At 26.5% G+C, this 19,584-nt stretch overlaps 3 protein-coding genes across 3 annotated transcripts in view; 1 reads left to right on the forward strand and 2 right to left on the reverse strand.

Moving 5' to 3' along the window:
- Positions 1-814: 814 nt before the first annotated feature.
- LOC101514280 (uncharacterized) lies at positions 815-2,068 on the reverse strand. Its single transcript, XM_004504039.4, has one exon. It carries the CDS (start codon positions 1,978-1,980, stop codon positions 988-990), a length of 993 nt encoding a protein of 330 aa, XP_004504096.1. The 5' UTR covers positions 1,981-2,068; the 3' UTR covers positions 815-987.
- Positions 2,069-6,023: 3,955 nt separating this feature from the next.
- Positions 6,024-7,229, reverse strand: LOC101514600 (EPIDERMAL PATTERNING FACTOR-like protein 1). Its single transcript, XM_004504040.4, has 2 exons — positions 6,842-7,229; positions 6,024-6,679 (listed from the first exon to the last, which is right to left on the reverse strand). Exons 1-2 carry the CDS (start codon positions 7,001-7,003, stop codon positions 6,431-6,433), a joined length of 411 nt encoding a protein of 136 aa, XP_004504097.1. The 5' UTR covers positions 7,004-7,229; the 3' UTR covers positions 6,024-6,430.
- An 11,448-nt stretch (positions 7,230-18,677) lies between these two features.
- LOC101514931 (DNA replication licensing factor MCM6) overlaps positions 18,678-19,584 on the forward strand; it is a 6,135-nt gene continuing 5,228 nt past the window's right edge. Inside the window, exons 1-4 of the mRNA XM_004504041.4 lie at positions 18,678-18,900; positions 19,011-19,160; positions 19,264-19,389; positions 19,558-19,584. Coding sequence (XP_004504098.1) covers positions 18,824-18,900; positions 19,011-19,160; positions 19,264-19,389; positions 19,558-19,584 — 380 coding nt within the window. The 5' untranslated portion in view covers positions 18,678-18,823. The remainder of the gene's footprint in view (positions 18,901-19,010; positions 19,161-19,263; positions 19,390-19,557) is intronic.

The raw sequence follows: 19,584 nt of genomic DNA on the forward strand, positions 1-19,584 counted from the left end.
ACATTTTCGTGTTATACCGAAAAAATAGATCATTATTAGTTAATAACGTTTTTTAAATTTATTCACACAATAATCAAATGATTAGATTGAAATAGTTAATAAATTTTAATTAAAGATGATACATTTTAAAGAATTTGTGTCTAATTTTAAACTCTAGCCGAAACAGTAGACTCTTCTAATGAGAAACAAGGGTTGTGACAAAAAAAAAAAAAACTACATGTTTTATAATAAATTATATTTTGGTTACATATAATTATATAGTTTCTCTACTGGTTATATCATTATGCACTTGAAAGGCCAATAAACCGGTTGATTGGATTCTTGTTGGAAAAATGTGAATTGCAGTCTTACAAATACATTTGGAATAAGGATACCAAATGGATTTTTGAAACTTCTGCTTGAGATTAATTTCATTATTGTCTGAGAGCAGCTTAAATGCCAAATCCATATATAGTGCAGATGAAAGGAAGATAAAGGAGTTGATGTCTTTGACATTGATCATTACAGCTGAAACTTAATGTGTGTGCTTTCACCCTAACAATTTATGATTCTGATACAGTTCATTCATGACATATCAAGCAGAATGTAAGATGAAAGTGTGCATTGTCCCAAACGCCTTAAAACTTTTGGCATTTGTTCATCACATTTGTTTTGCTTTCACTTTCTATATCTACATTTCCAACACAACTTTTACTTTATTAAATTTATTTTTAAATTTTTTTGCTGTCAAACATTCTTAGTCGAAAGTGTTATTCCATTACCACGTGACCAAGGGACTCAATTGTTTGTCATATGTATCTTTTTTAAATCAACATAAGATGAATTGATATATACATATAGACTTTAAGAAGTGAACATTATTCATATTCAATATCTCAGACCTGATGAAAAATAGTATAGAATAATGAAAATAACATCATTATTACTCTTGTTCAAGCATTCAATTGTTATTTTCACATCAAAGAAATTAAATAAAAAAACCTACATTCATTCTTTTGGGGCATTACTTTCAAGCTTAACTTTACCTTTTTCCAAATCAGCTATCTTCTCCAATTTCCTCTCCTTGCAATCATTGAAATAAATCACACAAGAAACCCATTTCAATGTATTCACCACAGTAAGAATCCCAATCTGTAGAAAAATTCCATTTCCTCCTTTATAGCATTCAAAGTAGATACATATTAACCTTAGACAAATTCCAAAAACAAAGAAAACAAGCATCAAAAGAAGTCCTCTTTTTCTATTACCACTGCTGAAAAAATATGAAACTCTCAAAGCACCAACACCATATATACCATCCAAAACTGATATCACAATACTCATATTCCAAATAGCACTCCATTCCAAATACACCATCAACAACTTTCCAACAGCTACACAACAAATCAATGGAACTAATAGGTACAACCCAAAAACACTAAACAAACTGTAACAATTACTCACTGTCCATGGGAATGCAATTAGGAGACAATTTGATAAAGTAAGAACATACAAAGAAGTTATAAATGTTCCTATCATCATTGATATGTCAATGGAATTTTGAAACATGTCTTTGAGACTCATTTTGTTGTCTGAACTAATGAGCTTTGAAGACAATTTCATAGTTATAACTGTAGAACAGAATTCTAGAAAATGAAGAGGGAAAGTGTAAATTAAAGCAAGCTGAAGCAAAACAGGTAAATAATCCTCGCTAAAACTTGGGACATCGATGAGTAGGATGTTGTTGGTAATGGAAATGGATTGGAAACGAATTGGATTTTTTTCTAGAAAAGGCAAAGATGAGATGATTTGTGGTGTTTGAACTACAGTTTGTTGGAACAGAGTTTCAAAGTAAAGCATGAGGAAAAAATAAGGAAGAGAAGTGAGGAAAGTGAAGAGGATGAAGTTGATGTTTTTGAAATAGATGATTATAGTTTGTTTGAGGATGTGGAAGATATCCATATTCTTGTGCTTAATAACTTGTTTGGTTTCATTCTCCATTGTTGTATTTTGAACTGATTTCAATTGAGTCTGAGGAGATCAATGGAGATTCTGATTACAGATTATAGATAAATTATATATTATCTCTTGATTCAACCTTCCAGGAAACACACCCTTTTGGGATGACTTTGACTTTAGACATTGTCTTTTTTTATATCTTATGATGTGACTCACACGTGAAATTAAATAATAGTTCTCACTCGTCAGCCTCCCACGATGACTCATTACTCCATTGGTTACTGAATAATCTTGCTAACAAAAACACTTAATTGCACTTTTAAGTTTTGTATTTTTATTGATTTACGGAGAAAAAAAAATATATATTTTAATTAAAATATATAGTATCTTTTATTTTTTAAATTAAAAAATTAGGATTTATTGTATTTTAAATAATCTAAAATACAATTGCACGACCTTAAGATATATTAATTGTTCAAATGTTATTAATTAGATTAGAAAAATGGAAAAAAAAATTGAAGTTGAAAGTTAAAATTTTACTGTATTTTATTCTGATTTTATGGGTGTTATCATTATACATAATGATATCATATGACATGTTTAAAGTATGTCATATCATTATTTTTAATTAAAAAATAAGATGAATGAATCAAAATTGTCGATTTTTAAAATAGGTCGACTAAATTCGTCAATCAATAAAAATAAAAAATTAAAACTGTAATTAAACTAAAGGTATATTTGAGAGTTGTCTTTTGAAGATGACAAGAGATAATTATTTATTTTTCTTTTTTAAATTAAAGAAGATATATAATGTTTTTAAAAAATAAATTAAGTATAATTGAGATGATATATGATTATTTACCATATTTCTATAATTTTTAAAAAATCTAAAGTACATATCAAAATATGGACTATGCGTTCCAAAGTCATCTTCTTCAAATTTCTCAAAAATCCAACTCTCCAATAGATCTAGAAAATAAAAATATAACTCTTAAATTTTCAAATAATTAAATCATAAATGTTAATATGTTTTTAACTGATTTTCTCTATATTCCTTCCTTAATAAATACTTAATTGCATTTGTTAGAGGGATGTCCATAACTAAATCTCTCTAGTTAAAGAGAGACTCTTTGTCCACTCTCTCTCTCATCAAATTTGTACACTTTCAATTGATTTTTGTGAGAGAAAGGTCAAAAGTGAGAAGAAAAAAAAGATTAATTTAACATGAGATAAGGAACAATTTTGATATCACCAATAACTTTTAAATGATTACGGGATTATATGTTTTTGGATATAACTTTAAAATAAATAATAAAGTTCAAAGTTCAAAAAGAAACTTATAAAATGGGGTACAAGTAAATTTATTGAGGGGTATGTTTTAAGGTTGTTTTGTGAAATAGTTATTTTGATTGATTAATTAACAATTGGAACAATAATTATTAAACTCATCTCAGAATGATGTAAAGAAGATCCTGATCAAACGATTCCATTTTGTCCTCAGATATTTTGTTTCTCATTTATGACATGACTTTTAGTGTCATCGGTGAAACATAACTTCTATTGTGAATAAGTTGTTACTCATTTATTCTGGTAGTTAGTTGTTAAATCGGTTATTTAGTAAGACTAGTTTTCAGATAATTTCTTCTTACCCCTTTTCTTATATAAAAAGGGATCTTGTACCAAGTCAGTTCAATTCTATGAATGAAAATACGGAAGTATTATTCAGTAATTCCTTTCAACTCTTCTTCTTCCTCAATTGTTTACATGTGGATTCACTACAGTTTTTACACGAAAACTCTCCTCTTGTCCCAATGCTAATAAGTGTTTTCTCGCTTGCTTACTCAATGCATATATTGGACAGCTGCATGTTATCTCAGTCTTTGTTTGGTGTGCAATTCACAACAGGATGTTTTTAAACTGAAGTAACTTATAGAAAAATCTATAGTAACCAAAGTTGAAAATCAAATATTAAACTGATAAGAATAAATCCTACATTTGATCATAACCAAAAGACCAAAAAAGATTTGAGTTGTTAAAAAAACAAGTCGTTTTTTATATCAATCTCTTCTAAATGATGTGGGACTTAGTCACCATTGTATACCATGTCTTTCTTTTCAACCACAATGCAGTTACAATTCTCTCTTTGAATAAGAAATAACAAAGAGCGATTGGAGACTGGTATATCTTGCTCTTCATGCATATGGTACTGAGAAACAACTATTAACAGGTTTAGTAAAATTATAGTAGTTATATTATATTGAGAACCACAAATATCACACCTCTATAGACCATAAACTTGTTTGTCGATTGAGACTGGATGGTGCAGTGTGCTATACTTGGCTAGTTCGGCTGAGTCTTGAATTACTTCTTCTATCTCACATGTAATTTTAACAAAATAAAAAAATTATCTCAAAATAAATATCATTTATGATTTTATTATATGCACAACTTACAAAATATTATTATATTTTGTGTTGATAATAATTAAAAATTAACTGATAATTAAAATAAATATTTTAATAAAATAATTTTTTTTAATTATTATATTTTTAATATGTATATAAAAATCTTAAATACACTTATTATGAGATATATAGTAATTTTTTCTGCACACCTTGTGCCTTGATTGGTTCCATTAACAATATTTTGCTTCTTAAAAAAAAATCTCAGGCAATTTTTTCATGATCGTTAAATTTTCACGATGTATTCCACTTTCCAGTAACACTGGGTAATAAAATGGGCCTATGTTTTTCCTTGTGGCACCTAACTTCCTGTGTTATTACTATGGACCAAATTAGGGACATGTGCAGCAGTAGATATGCATTATACACTCGTCCTATCCCAAACATTTTCATTCTTTGTGCCAAGTGGAATGACAAAATGAGTTGCTTTGTTCTAGTTCATTTGGTCCACTAAAGAAATTGTATAGACTCAAGTCCTTACTTTAGTCACTAACAAAAAAAGTAAAATTAAATATATTTCTGTTCCTATGAAATACTGTTCATTTAAGTTTAGCCTATTAAGAAAAAATCTTAAGTTTGATTTATCATTTATTCAATGTTTTTAAAATGACATTATCACATTTTTGCTACTCACATTGAATTTTTAAATGATGTGGTCTACACTTGAATTTTTAAATGATGTGTTCTAGACTTGAATGCTGAATCAATATTTTGACTTAAATCCATTTTTTATCATTTAAGTATTACGATTGTGCGATTTTAATATCTCTTTATTAACAGTGATTTTGATGTCATGGATAACTCATTAACAAATATGCTTTGAATTTGAAGTTGAACATGAAGAGGCAACTTAATTCTGAGGTGAGAAAAATTCCAGCTACCTCAGTAGAAAATATCTTTGGGTCCCAGGGTTGATAGAAGTAGAAAAACAATTATCACAATAGTTTTACCAAACATAGCATAGACTAATCATGTGTTTGGAAACACTTTCACTCTTTTTTTTTTTTACTATTGAATGTTGCAGCAATCGGTCATCACAACTAGCTTAAATTTATAATATATGTATTTTCCCAATCTGAATTTAGTATAAAATATTTATCATTTATTTTCTGGGCTAACAAAGACTGTCGTAGTGGGGACAGCACATTAAGGGTTAGTTGAATTAAGATAAGATACTTTAAATTTAAAAATAAAAAATAAAATAAGTATTTTAAATTAAACTTTCGATTTTTATCGAATAGTCTGTATGAGTTCATGAGACGGATCCACACATTTCGAAAACCAAAAGAAAACAGAGAAAGGGACACTAGCAATGGACAAGACAGCCCCTCTCCTGTCCTCTGATCTGACACCAAAATTAGCAAATAATCATCGTAACCCAAGTAGATTATACTGGTAGTAATTGATTACTCTATTTGTCAAGAAATAATATAATATTTAAACGTTTTACAAAATATAATAAAAGAAAAATAAATAAGAATAAATTTATTAAACTATCATTATCGATCATTGATTTGGTTAATTCAATTATTTTAAATGTAAAATATAAAGATAATAAACTAAAAATGATATATACATTAATTAAAAGATAAAATTGATAAAAAGAAATTAAAGATACATTAATAATAAAAAATAATTATTAGTTTGATACAATTTTTTTACAATTGGTACAATTATTTTAAGCAATCACATCCCTTAATAAATAAAATCAAAGACGCAAAAGCAGCATTCGAAGCTTTCTCAAAACATAGATGCAGCTAGCATAAAGTAGGAATTCAGGCCTCTAACAAACTTTGTACAAGTAAATGTAATGAAACTTGTATACAATAAATGCTGACGCAAGCGACACATATGTGTGACCCTAAACTATAACCACATTAATGTGAGACGGTACTAATTAATGAAAACACAACTATATATCATAGAATTAATTAATAACTTAGCCACTAAACAAAAAGGATGGGTAATTTCCATTTTACAAATCAAGTTGATAAGATGGGGAAAATCTCCCATTGATCTACAGAATGGAGTTAAGGGTTGAAGAAGTGGTCACCACAACGACATTTCCACCCCAATGGCTTGTAATTGGAGTAACTGTTACCTTGTAAAGATATTGGAGTAACCCATTTTCTTTCCATAGTAGAAACTTTGTTTAGATCAAGAGGAAAATTACCCATTGATGGCACTTGAACTGCCATGCATGGATGACACTCATTGCATTTGCTGTGACAACTAGGAGGAATTGAACCTAACTTGTTTTTCTCCTCAAATAACAATTCCTACACATAATTAACACACACTCCTTAATTATTAGTAAACCAAACACACACTCAAATAACAAGTTATATATATATATATATAACTTCAATTTTTATTGGCTTTACTTTCTTTCATATTCAAGATCGGGTTGAGTAGAAATTGAGAAAGAGCGTGTACAATACCTGTGGAGGAGTTGAAGGTTGTAGCTTATTAGAGCTAGAAACTGGATGAAGCAATGGATGAAGAAGAAGAAGTATGGTAAGCAAGATGGTGGTGGTTGTGGAGAAGTTTTGATGTGAATTAAGTGAAGCCATGAAAGTATTTATGTCACCCTTTGAAGTCATTACCCATCTAAAAACAAGAAAAGTGACAATATTATAATTTAATGTAGTCAGTGATCATTAGTGAACTGAGATCCGAATGCTAGTTAAACTTTAATGATTTGTGTTTGTGTTTGAGGCTTATCGGCAGAGAGAGAGAGAGAGAGAGAAGCACGGCACGCTAATTGAGCAGGGAGAAAATTTGATGAATGAAGAAGATGGGTTTTTAAGTTAGATGTTAGCATTTCAAGGGGGGTTATCCCTCAAAATTATAAATATTTTATTGAAAAGTATAATGTTTCAACTTTTAAAAAATTGAAAATGCAAGTTTATAATTAAAATTATTATCATGTACTCTTAAAATTATAAGGCATAATATGTCAGTATTTTCTTTTAAATTATTTAATTTCATACGTTGGTAATGGTACATGGACCACGATATATTGTAGTAACTCCAACACGCATTTTTAGACGGTAACAAATTTGAATCGTTAATTTAATATTAGACGATTTATATTATAGAATTTATTTTATAGGTTATTTATATTGAACGGACAGCACTAAATAATTGTGTGACGTAATTATTTTAATCCAAATCGTTGTTAGTAGTAATAAATTGGAAGATGTGTTGGCAGAGTACAGCAAAAAGTGAAAGGAACAGTTCAAGAGGGTTAGCAATTTGGGAGAATACACAAAAGGACCCCTTGGCCAGTGTTATATCAGTGTAGCCTTTGAGGCTAACTATAACTAGCTTTATGTAAAACATATTTCTTTGGGTCTCTCTAATAAAAGACAGGCAAGAGGTAGGTAAATTTAGCTTTATTATGCTATTTGTCTCGGTTTACCGTATAAATATATTCATCTCTTTCACAATAGTGGATTTAATTACTCCCTCCTTAGTTATAATTATAAGAATAATTTGGACAATTTTTTGTTTTATATATAAAAAGATTTATTTAATATATAAATTATTTTTAAACTTTTATTTAATATATTATCTTTTTTAAATATAATTAGTAAGTATTTAATCTTTCATAATTTTTTATAAAGATATACATATGAAAATAATTACAAAGTTAAAACTATTAATGAGTAATTTGATTTTTATGTTTTGTTGTTATTTTTTCATATAAATGGAATTAGAGGTAGTATTTACTAATGAATTTTATTACCATTATGAGCTTTTTCGATGGAGTACATGGCTCTCTTGTTGAGTATTTGAAAAATCTTAAGTTCTACATTGATCTAAATATATTAGTTGATAAAAAAAAACATTTTATAAGTCAATTTTGAAAATGTGAATTAGGTCCATCATATTAAAGATATTTGATTGAAAGAAACTTCAATTGAATTTTATTTATCTCACATGTTAAAAGTTTTATGTTAAATAAAATATAACTTTAAATATAAGTAAAAAATATTTTTCACCGATATAAATTAATTTTGTGGTTGAATTATGTTCATAAATATTAAGACGATATTATAGTATATCAATAATTTATTGAGTCACTCGTTATCAGATCACTAAAATCGCATTCAATATATTCAACTTCAAGCATGTAAGAGATTGTTGGGTGTCATATGTTAAACCATATATATGACTTAAAAATAATTTATTAGATGGACATTATCTATCATATTACACATTAATTCTATAGGAGATATGCATGTTCAGTGAAGAATTGAATATATAATAATTTACGTTTGAACATATTTAGATAAAACTAAGTTGAATAATAAATTTTAGTGTTAACCATATGTATAAACTTAAAAGTTATAAATTCTAAATTAATGATGGAATTTAATCTAAATACAAAACTAATTATATTTGAGAACAACCACATATTTTTAAATCAATTTTAATTGTTCTAAATTTGGAGTCAAATATAGGTTTGGTAATATTTAGGTTTCGAACAGTGTGATGAAAAAAATTTGGTTGAATATAGAGATTTGTGAAACATAATTAGTATTTTGATAATTTTATGGCTAATTAATTTTGTTTGGCTGAATCAATTACTAAAGTGACAACTAAGATACTCTATTTATCCAAAAGTAATTGAGTAATTTTATCATTTTACATATAAAAAAAAGTTATATAAATAAAATAGAAAACATATTACTTATATCAAATTATATTATTTAAGTATTGATATATTATCCATGTTAGTAATGTATAGTAAAATATATTATATTATAAATAATATAAGTAATATTAATTAACTGATAAAGTTGAAAAAAAATACATTAAAAATTGAATATGATTTATTTTTAGACATTTTTTTTAATAAATGTGTCAATTATTGTGAATGAATGAATTACTAAGTTGTAGTTTACCTTTAAATAAAGTTCTTGTCTGAATTTGAAGCTGAATGATTCATTTTCAATATTTTTATTCTAAACAGTTTCTATATGAAACTTAATTTTGAATTTAAAATTTAATGCAAAAAACTATATATTACATTTAGACGGGATAAAAAAAAGTTATAATAAAACAATCAAATATTGCATTCGAAATTTCAGGTTCTAGAACTGCTAATATTTTTTAGAGATACAACAAGTTATACTAAAAACAATCAAATATGTAGATTCTTTAAAAGTGCTATTTGAATTTCAATCTAGTTTTGGTTAAAATCATTCCTTCACCTTAAACTTATTTTATAAAAAGAAAAATTTAATTATAGTTTTATTTCTTTTTTTTTTAAATTATAAAATTAGTCTTCTTATTTTAAAATCTGACAATTTTAATGACTTATTATAATTTTTTAAATAATAAAACATATGATACGATGATATATAATAATTAACACATTAAATCGTAATAAAATATAGGTTAAATACTACTTGTGATCCCTTAATTTAATTTCACTTAACATTTTAGTACTTTATCTTCTTTTTTTTTCGATTTGGTCAATTATTTTAATTTTAAATGACAATTTGATCTTTTATGTTTTAAAACGTCAACAATGTTATCATTTGTTTTACAAAAATTCAAAATTTTATAAAAATTTTCAAACAAAATCCATTAAATTAATTATATTTTGTAATATAAAATAAATTTAATCAAATTCGTAATTCAAATCTTCAAATAAACTCATATTTGTCATTCTTTATTTGATGTTGTTGGAGATGAAAATATGAGTCTATTTAAATATTTAAGTTATGAATTTGATGAAATTACATTATATTGAGGATGATAATTAGATTTATGAGTTTTGTTTGAAATTTTTTATGAGTTTTTTTAATTTTTGCAAACAATAAGAATAATATTGTTGACATTTTAAAACATAAAATATCAAATTGTCACTTAAAATTAAAATAAATGACGGAGAAAAAAAAAAAGATAAAAGACTAAAACGTTAACTGAAATTAAGTTAAGGGACCACAGATAGGATTTACCCTAAAATATAATAAAAAATTCACTTTCAACTTTAAAAGTTATTCATTTTATATTTTAATTAATAACATGTCAATAATTAATATATTTAACTGATTTTATATTATAAAATTATATGTTATATTATTTAAAATATCTCGAACCGTCATATTTAAAAATATGAAAAAGAAATTAAAATTGTCGAATTTTAAAATAAATTGATTAATTCTATAAATTTATAAAAATAAAAAGTGATGCAAATTGTAATCAAGGCTTAAAAGAAAATGAAATGTCTCAAAATTAAAGAGTGGACTCTGGAATAATTTGGCCCCATAGTCAAGTTTTTATGAATGGTGAATGAAGTGAATTATCTGACATGTATTTATTACTTCTCTTCTCATAAATCGAACTCATACGGAAGTGGTCCAGGATACTAGTACTCCTCCTTATATAACAAGCATGATAAAAACACTGTCGAGTAAAATTTTGCAATAATTTTTGCACCATTGTAAAGTATTTATCTCCAAAAAAGCTTACAGCCTCGTAAAAAATCACAAATTTAAACTTAAATCCAAGCTGTTTAGTTAATATTATAGTTAAATAACTTTTTAATTCTTATCAAATTTTAAAATTTTACTTAATTTTTTAAAAAATAAACTTTCAATTTTAATTCTTGAAAATTTTATAATTTCATTTTCTATCACTATTTTAAATCAACTCATACCAATCATTTAAATTTTTAAATAATATTTTTTCACATTAGAACATTTTAATAGTCTTCTTTACAATTTATAAGATATAACTCAGCTTAAAAATACCAAAATTATATATTTATTTATCATTTCATCTATAGGTCAATAATTTTTTTTAATTGATCACTTGTTATAAAAAATAAACTAAGGACTAAAGATAGAAAAAATATCACATGGACTAAAAATAAAATTTTATAAAGACCATAAATTTAACTAACCCTTAATATTATTAATGCAAAATATTTCGTAAAATTTTATAAAGACCATAAATTTAACTAACCCTTAATATCATTAGTGCAACATATTTACGAAATATGTTGAGGTGTTTGATAAGTTGAGGTGAAAATTCAAATTCATAATACTCATCATTTTGTGTATTCTCTTTAGTCACTATTATAAGAAAACGAAAAAATTATATTAAATATTAGTCACTATTACAAGCAAAAATTAACTACTTTTAAACCATGTAAGGATATTATTCTCTATACACCATTGTTTAATTCAAAATATTTAATATTAATAATTAAATATTTGACATTCAAATGGACTACTATGTTAAACTATAAATCTTACGTTCCAATATATGTTAAACAAGAAATTCCTAAAGCTACAATATGGATCTACTATGCAGCTGCACAAATTCACCGCAGTTCTATCAAAATTTCAATGTGAATCTAAATGTGTCATATCTTAAAGTTAAGATTTATAACTTTTAAAGTTAAAATATGATTTTTATACTAAAATTTATTTTATTGTTCAATTTACTTTGTGAGTCAAATTTACATAATTAATTTTAAATTGCATAATCAAATATACACTTAAAATATTCTATTTGAGTTTCCTAAGTGATGTGCTTATGTCCATGCTATTACAGTCCTAAAGATAAATTATAACCAATATAAAAATAAATAAATAAAATATATTAAATAATTAGATAATTATTGTTACATAAAGGAATAAGAGTAAAACTTATATAGACAATAAAAGCGTCTAACTAACAATTAATTAGTCTGGTGAATTAAGGCAAAATAGTACATTATGGGATCTTTAAGTTTATTATTATTATTATTATTATTATTATTATTATTATTATTATTATTATTATTATTATTATTATTATTATTATTATTATTATTATTATTATTGTGACGAATTAGTCATTTATCTATATTTTACCATTGAGTTCATCATTTGTATTTATAAATATTTATATAAATAAACATAATTTCAAACTAGCAAAATTGAAACCAAAAAAATTCTCTATTTTTTTCAATAAACTCGTGTAATACGTACAAAATTTTGACTCCAATAATCATGAGAACGTAAACTTTCAATCAACTTTTAGAAAAATAATTAAACAACAAATAATTAAACTAAGATACATTTTAGGGTTCCTGAATAAAAACGTGAATTTCTCTTCATTCAAATCATGAAATCACGTAAAAATTTATTATGTTGTTCTTCATATAATCGATAACAAAATTCATGGTAAAATTTTAAAATTCTCAAACTAAAAATTATTGAAATTATGTTAGGACGAAAAATAAGTCAGCATTGTAAAGTTTACAAACATAAATGACTAACTTGATAAAAAAAAAAACATGATCAATCTAATATTTTCGTGTAACTTAAAGGACTACATTATGTTAATTAATTTAACTAGGCAGTATTACCAATGTTGTATCTAATACTTCATCCAAGATGAAATACAGGCAAAAATTAGATCATTCGAAATGATCTATGTGTTTAACAATTGGGATGAGAAACATCAACTTTCCGTATATTTGTTTTGGCTAAATTATATTTTTAGTCTATTGACTTATTTTTTTTATCACTTTAGTCCCCTGGTTATTTTTCATTCCATTGTAATTTCTTAATTATACTTATGTTAGTCATTTTCGTCAATTTCCGCAAAATAATGTTAAGTTTTGAATATATGTCATCTCACTCATCTTCAAACTCATAAGTTTATGATTTATTTCAAACTAAAAACGTATAAACCTACTACCCACAAATACATAATATTTAAAATTTACAACTTACAAATCCGAATCCATAAAGATGCAAACTCATAAAAAAAATTCTCAATACTCATATATTTTTAGTGTTAATGTTTGTACTTCCACCATTGTCAATGCAAGAAAATAAAAAATAAAAACCAGAAAGATGTTGTTATAACTAGAACAATTTGATTTAACTTGAGTAGCTAGTGTGATTATCTCTAAATTGAAATTAAGGAAAAGAGTTGTGAATTATAAAGTTATGAAATTCAAGTACGTGATGGGACGGTAGAGACGAGTGGAGTTATAATTTGAAAGCTGTGAGTTTAAATTTAAAAGATCACGAGTTTGAACAATTTTGAGTTCATTATTGAAGGAGATTTATGAGTTTGAAATTGAATTTTTAGTAAATTATTTGGCATTGATTTTTTTTTTCTTTCTTTCTAACATTATATTTTATCAAGGGCTGAAACACTACTTAATTTATTGTCTTGATTTTCTAAAGACGAACCAGGTGAAAAAAATGAGTGGGATGAAGGTTACATAATAAGAATTAGTGTGATGATTTTTCATTCTTCATTTTTCTTAATTTAAAAGGTTGGATTTTAATTTGTAAGTTATGATTTTGAATGTCATAGATTTGAATTTTTAGATCGAAGGAAACCATAAATGTATAGATTTCTGGGATTGAGAATATAACACATGTATAAAATTTAATGTTTTTTGACATAAATTAATAAAAATGACTAACTATAAAAAATACAGTCGAGGGACAAAAATAAAAATAAAAAATAATTAAAAGATTGATGCAAAACAACAAAATAAGTTAAGAGACTAAAAAAGTATTTTAGTTTTAATTTATTTATTTATATTGACTTAATTACGGCTTTTGTCTATCTATTTTCGCCAATTCACAAAATTGGTTATTTATTTTAAAAATCGATAATTTTAATTAATCTATCATATTTTAAAACTAATAACATGAAGATTTGACATATTTTAAATGATATGTCACATTATTTCATAATATAGAACAATTCAGATGCATTAATTATTCGTATATCATTAATTAAATTAAAAAAATAAAAAATTAAGTTTTAAAATAATTTAATTATAATTTTATAAGTGTTAATAATTTTAAATTATACTATCATATATTATATTATTTAAAATATATCATATTGTTATTTTTAATTAAAAATAATAATAAATATTAAAACTATCATATTTTAAATAGAATAGTTAATTTAATGAATGGATAAAAATAAAAAAATAAAATTACAATTAAACTATTTATATTTCATTCCAAATTCGCATATGACGAGAGCCATCTTGAGATACACCCACCACCCACCTTCGAGTTGAATTTCCAAAATTGATGGAGCACATTCAAGAAAGCGCAATTAACTCAAAATAGGCTTAAAGGGCATGTGAACTATTCTCTGTTTCAGTTTCCTTTTGAAGGTTTCGGGATTCCTTGATGTGATTCCGCAGCTTTCAATTAGTCAAAGCTGCAATTAAGATTATTGACATTGCACTCAGAGAGTGAGAAGGATAGTGACCGCGCGAGTGACCATACACACATCTTTTTTACTACTGCCTCAGAGGAGGAAAAAGATATTCTGCAAAGATGAACTATTTCCACTTTGTGCAGTTTTGCTGAGTTTTTGTTTTTTTTTTTGTTCAAGTTGAGTGTTCAGATGTTTAGGAGCAAAAAAAGTAAAGCAATAACTTCTTTACTCCAATTATTTATTTATTTATTTATTTCTCCCAATGTTTTCTAATCTAGGATTCAGTTATTTACCACTAATTGGATGGGTAAAAAGTTTGGGCAAAAGACAATGACACTTATACCCCACCTCTCCCGCATCTATATTGTGTACCTTCCAAATTATTCATCAATTCCTTGTTTTCAATTACTCTCCATCTTTATTTTAATAATAAATAAAAAAACTGTCCATTGGCTCAGCTAACATGGTTGCCAACAAAAACAAAAGTGTTGGTTGACTCGATAATATTTTTTTAGATACTTTTAGTTGTATTATACTGAATTATTTTTTAATTGAAAATATAAAATATGATATTTCTTAAATTTACATATTTTAAAATATTTGTCTAATCGTATAATTTTTCTTGTGAATTTGAAACTTCTTTAAAAAAAATAAATAATACGACCTCATATCCACGCCTCATAAAAAATATTCACATGCAATACCAAATTTAGTGGCGCTGCGATTGTGACCACATCCAGGAATGAATAATTGCAAATAGTATGATAAGGAAGCCAAAATTAATGTCAGTATTTTTATTCTTTTACGACTTATTTCTCGTCAACATTTTCACAAATACACCATTTCAAATAAAATTAGATGACAGAAGCATCAAATATGTATTGTTCTCAAGAATGCTCATTTTTTTAAGAAGTAAAAAATATTTTTTTCTTTTAAAAAGTCTAGTAAGTTGATAATGATGATGAAAATAATACGATTTTGTTGGTGTTAATTAAAAAAGTAAGGAAGTTTCACTAATGAAATATGACACACATAAGTAGTGTTTATAAAATCAATATATGTTAAATAAGGTGTGCTCCAACGAATATTCAATTTTGTGTAGGAATGAGAACGCATGTAAATAGACCATCACACACGCACGTCGCTAACGTCTGGCTCAACTCGGTGGGGTATGAGCTTGGGATGTATTGTTTTTTAGTATTCGAAAAATTAATTAATTTTTTAAAAAACTAAGCGGGTGTATTTTTCTCTAATTGTACACGTGTCTGATCTTCACCAAATCAACATTCAACATCTGATCCAGTCAATTATTTCATCGAATTCGCGCATCAATTTTTGCCCTGATCAAAATCTAATATTTTTGGCGTTACCGTTTTTTGTGAATTCGCGCATTTGTTTTTATCCCAGCCAAAACCTAGCAAATTTCATATTGCAGTTATATGTCGATCCACTTTAATGGATCAAACATTTTTCTCTCTTTCAGTTGCAGAAAATTCTCTATAAAATAAAGGGTTATGCTCGGTTGAAAATGCAATCAAAAGTTTTTTGAAATCCGAGACTTTTCTCTATTTCTCCCTATACTTTATTTTTTTTCCCTTTCAAGTGGTGATAATACCGTATTACGAGTGACAACCGTTAACTGATATATTAAATATGTAATTCTAAAATAAATTTTTTTACAATGCAGTATAACACCAATATAGTTTATGTGTGTTGTTTTATTTATGGGGACTTCGTAGTTGATAATATGTCTTGCACAATTTGAACAGTACCGTAAAACGTTTTAAAGAAAGTGAATATGCAACTCGACTCAAAAATATAATCGACAATATAAATTTATTTTGAAACATATTTTCAAATATCAAATACAACAAAAACTAACATAAAGTAGAGAAAGTATCATATATATTTTATTTACAAGATTGAAAAAACTCCCTTTGAATATAGAGTTTTGTAAATATAAAAATTTAATTAAGGGAAATAATTAGGGCATTATTTTAATATTATTTTTGTATTGTTTTATAATTAATATTTTAAATGAGCAAATAAATCCTTATATATTTTAGAATTGTACAAAAATAGGATATAACGTTTGAAATAGAAAAAAGGGGCAGTAACCCCAATAGCATAAAGGTGCATGCAGTAAGTTTAAACAATTGTATTTGTTTTTAAAAAGGGAAATGATTATTAGTACGAGACTAAAAATGACGAAAATAAACGAAATATTTTGATTATTTTTACCATCTTCCTTCATGACTTTCATAAAATAAAGAAATAAAAATTAGACCACTCAATAGAAAACTGATACATATTATTTTTGTGTTTTATTAATCATTGTCACTGTACTAAATAACATTGCTGTTCAAAAAAATGTATTTTAGCTATTATTACTGTGACTATGATGCCTTTAACTGGAAAGTTATTAATTCGGAGTAGCCATATATGATTGTACGAGATCGGGTGACTCACTTTTTAAACTATATATGTTAAACTTGATTTATTGAGGTAAATAGCGAGTCATTATATTTTGTAATATGATAAAATTATTTCGTAAAATAGAATTGGAACCACTTAAATGACCTAATTTGTTATATACCCAGAATTGTTATAACATTTACGGGTCATACGGATTCACAAATATGATTATTCAAATTCAACCTTTTCACTTTAAAATTATGTATAAACACTCAAATTTTTTAAACAAGTTTTTCAATCTTAGCCATCGTATCAACAAAATGATAAATTGCTCGTTTAATAAAACACACTCAAATATTAACAAAAATCCTAAAAGTCCAATATGCTTTTTAAAATGATTTGAAAAATAAATTGAAAAAAAAAATTAAAAGAAATGAACATCCCATAAAAAATAAAAACCCCATCCCCCAAACCAACCAACCCGCATAAAAACCCCATTAACCAAAGCAACCAACCCCCATAAGTAAACACGCACTAACCGATACTAGTCTAAAACATGCAAAAGCCAGTTGTTAATTGGATCTATAAATTGGAGGTTTAATTTTATATGATTTACCAAATTGAATTATAGCCCACATATACTCAAGAATGCTCAACTCTGGCTTGTCTAACTAGAAGACTCAACATATACAAATGTAACAAATTCATAATTTGGAAGGAGAATGCTCATCTGCTCTCGTATTTGTCCATTCGCTCTAATAGTGTAGAGAAAGTTAAGATCTTTTAAAAATGAACAAATATGAAGGATTAAATGAACATCACAATTTTTTGAATAAGAGAAAATCCAAATCCTATTACAAACAATGACACACCTATGCAACACCCTAACTACTCTCTCTTAATCGAGTACCATAAAATAATACACAGTACTTGAAAACAATAATATATAGAAATGTGAAAAAAAGAAAGTCACAAATCTTTTTATTTATTTGTTTTCTCCTACTAGGTTACTACCAGTGGCCACCTTTCCCCTTATGCATCTTCAATTTCGATTTTACAAAATTATCTCCTTCTCAAAATTATCTCCAACAAAGTTCACATGTGAATCAAGGGTTTATAGATGAAAACAAACTTAAAGAAAAAGAAAATCTTGAACTATCATAATTTTGCAATTGAATTAATGATCTAAAAACCCTATGAACAATGAAATCAATATTTGAATGAAAAAAATAAAAATGACGTTGGTTGTTAGAAGAGGAGTTGGGAAGTGGGCGGAAAAAATTACTTTTTTATAATTTTAAACAAACATAAAATAGTCTATGTTTTTCTATAAAATTATCTTAAAAACGACTATAAATTGTTTTATATATATCAAGATCACATTTATTTTATTTTTAATATAAAACAAATAGACTTTAGTATTTGTTTATATCCAAATGATGTTTAGGGTAGAGAAAGTAGCACCATTTGTACTAAAAAATAAAAAGAAAAGAGGTTGCACACCACCCATGGAGGTAGCCATATTAATATGGCCCATATTGGCAGGTAAAAGAAAAATGAAAAAGTGGGCCACGAAAAAGCCCATCAACATACCCACGAAGTGATTTTGGCGGGAATGCGTCGGTTCTTTTTACGGTTTCCCGCTACTGAAGAGTTTGCGCTCATTAGGAATAGCAGTGCGTAGAACTTAGAAACCAACTCCAAACTCCAAACTCCAAACTCCGAACTCTAAACACCCAAGAGAAGTTAGGGTTCAGAGTCACTACTCAGAATCATCATCAGATTAACCGAAAATGGACGCTTACGGTGGTTACTTGGTCGATGAGAAAGCCGTTAGGGTTGAAAATGCTTTCTTAGATTTTCTCAAAAGGTTCTCTTCTTCATATCCATCTTCATCATCATTACCATCATCTTCTCATCGTTCTTCAATTTTCACAATAATTAACTGAATAACTGTATCTGTTTGTGTTGAATCACCAGTTTTAGATCCGGACAACGTAACGAACTATATTACGAAGCGGAAATTGAAGTGATGAGAGCCAACGAGTCTAACACCATGTTCATTGATTTCGATCACGTTATCAGATTCAGCGATCTCCTTCAGAAAGCTATTTCAGATGAATATTTGAGGTTTTTTTCCTTTAAATTTTTATTATCAATCTTGAAACCCTAAATTTTGTTGTTATTTTGGGACACTAAGACTTGTTTTTGTTTTCTATGTTGGTGATGATAGGTTTGAACCTTACTTGCAAAACGCCTGCAAGAGGTTTGTTATGGAGCTCAAGCCAACCTTTATTTCTGACGATAATCCTAACAAGGACATCAATGTTGCCTTCTACAACATTCCAATTGTCAACAGGTTTCTGCATTTCTATTCCGTTTTTCACTCTCAATTCATTGATTCAAGTTTAATGTAGTTTTAATTGAAAATGGAGGCTTTGAAGTTGCAATTAAGTGTGTGCGTGTGAGTGAAATATCAAGTCTATGTGTTGAGTTGTTATTCACTGCTGAACTTGCACATCTGCAGGTTAAGGGATTTGGCTACATCAGAGAT

Source organism: Cicer arietinum, chromosome 6 (assembly GCF_000331145.2).
Source record: "Cicer arietinum cultivar CDC Frontier isolate Library 1 chromosome 6, Cicar.CDCFrontier_v2.0, whole genome shotgun sequence".
NCBI lineage: Eukaryota > Viridiplantae > Streptophyta > Magnoliopsida > Fabales > Fabaceae > Cicer > Cicer arietinum.

Excerpts from the sequence above, each read along its gene's own strand:
- LOC101514280 (XM_004504039.4), bottom strand. The coding sequence starts at position 1,980 with ATGGAGAATGAAACCAAACAAGTTATTAAGCACAAGAATATGGATATC.
- LOC101514600 (XM_004504040.4), bottom strand. The coding sequence starts at position 7,003 with ATGACTTCAAAGGGTGACATAAATACTTTCATGGCTTCACTTAATTCA. Across the intron at positions 6,680-6,841 it reads AACCTTCAACTCCTCCACAG|GAATTGTTATTTGAGGAGAA; the intron begins GTATTGTACACG and ends AATTATGTGTAG.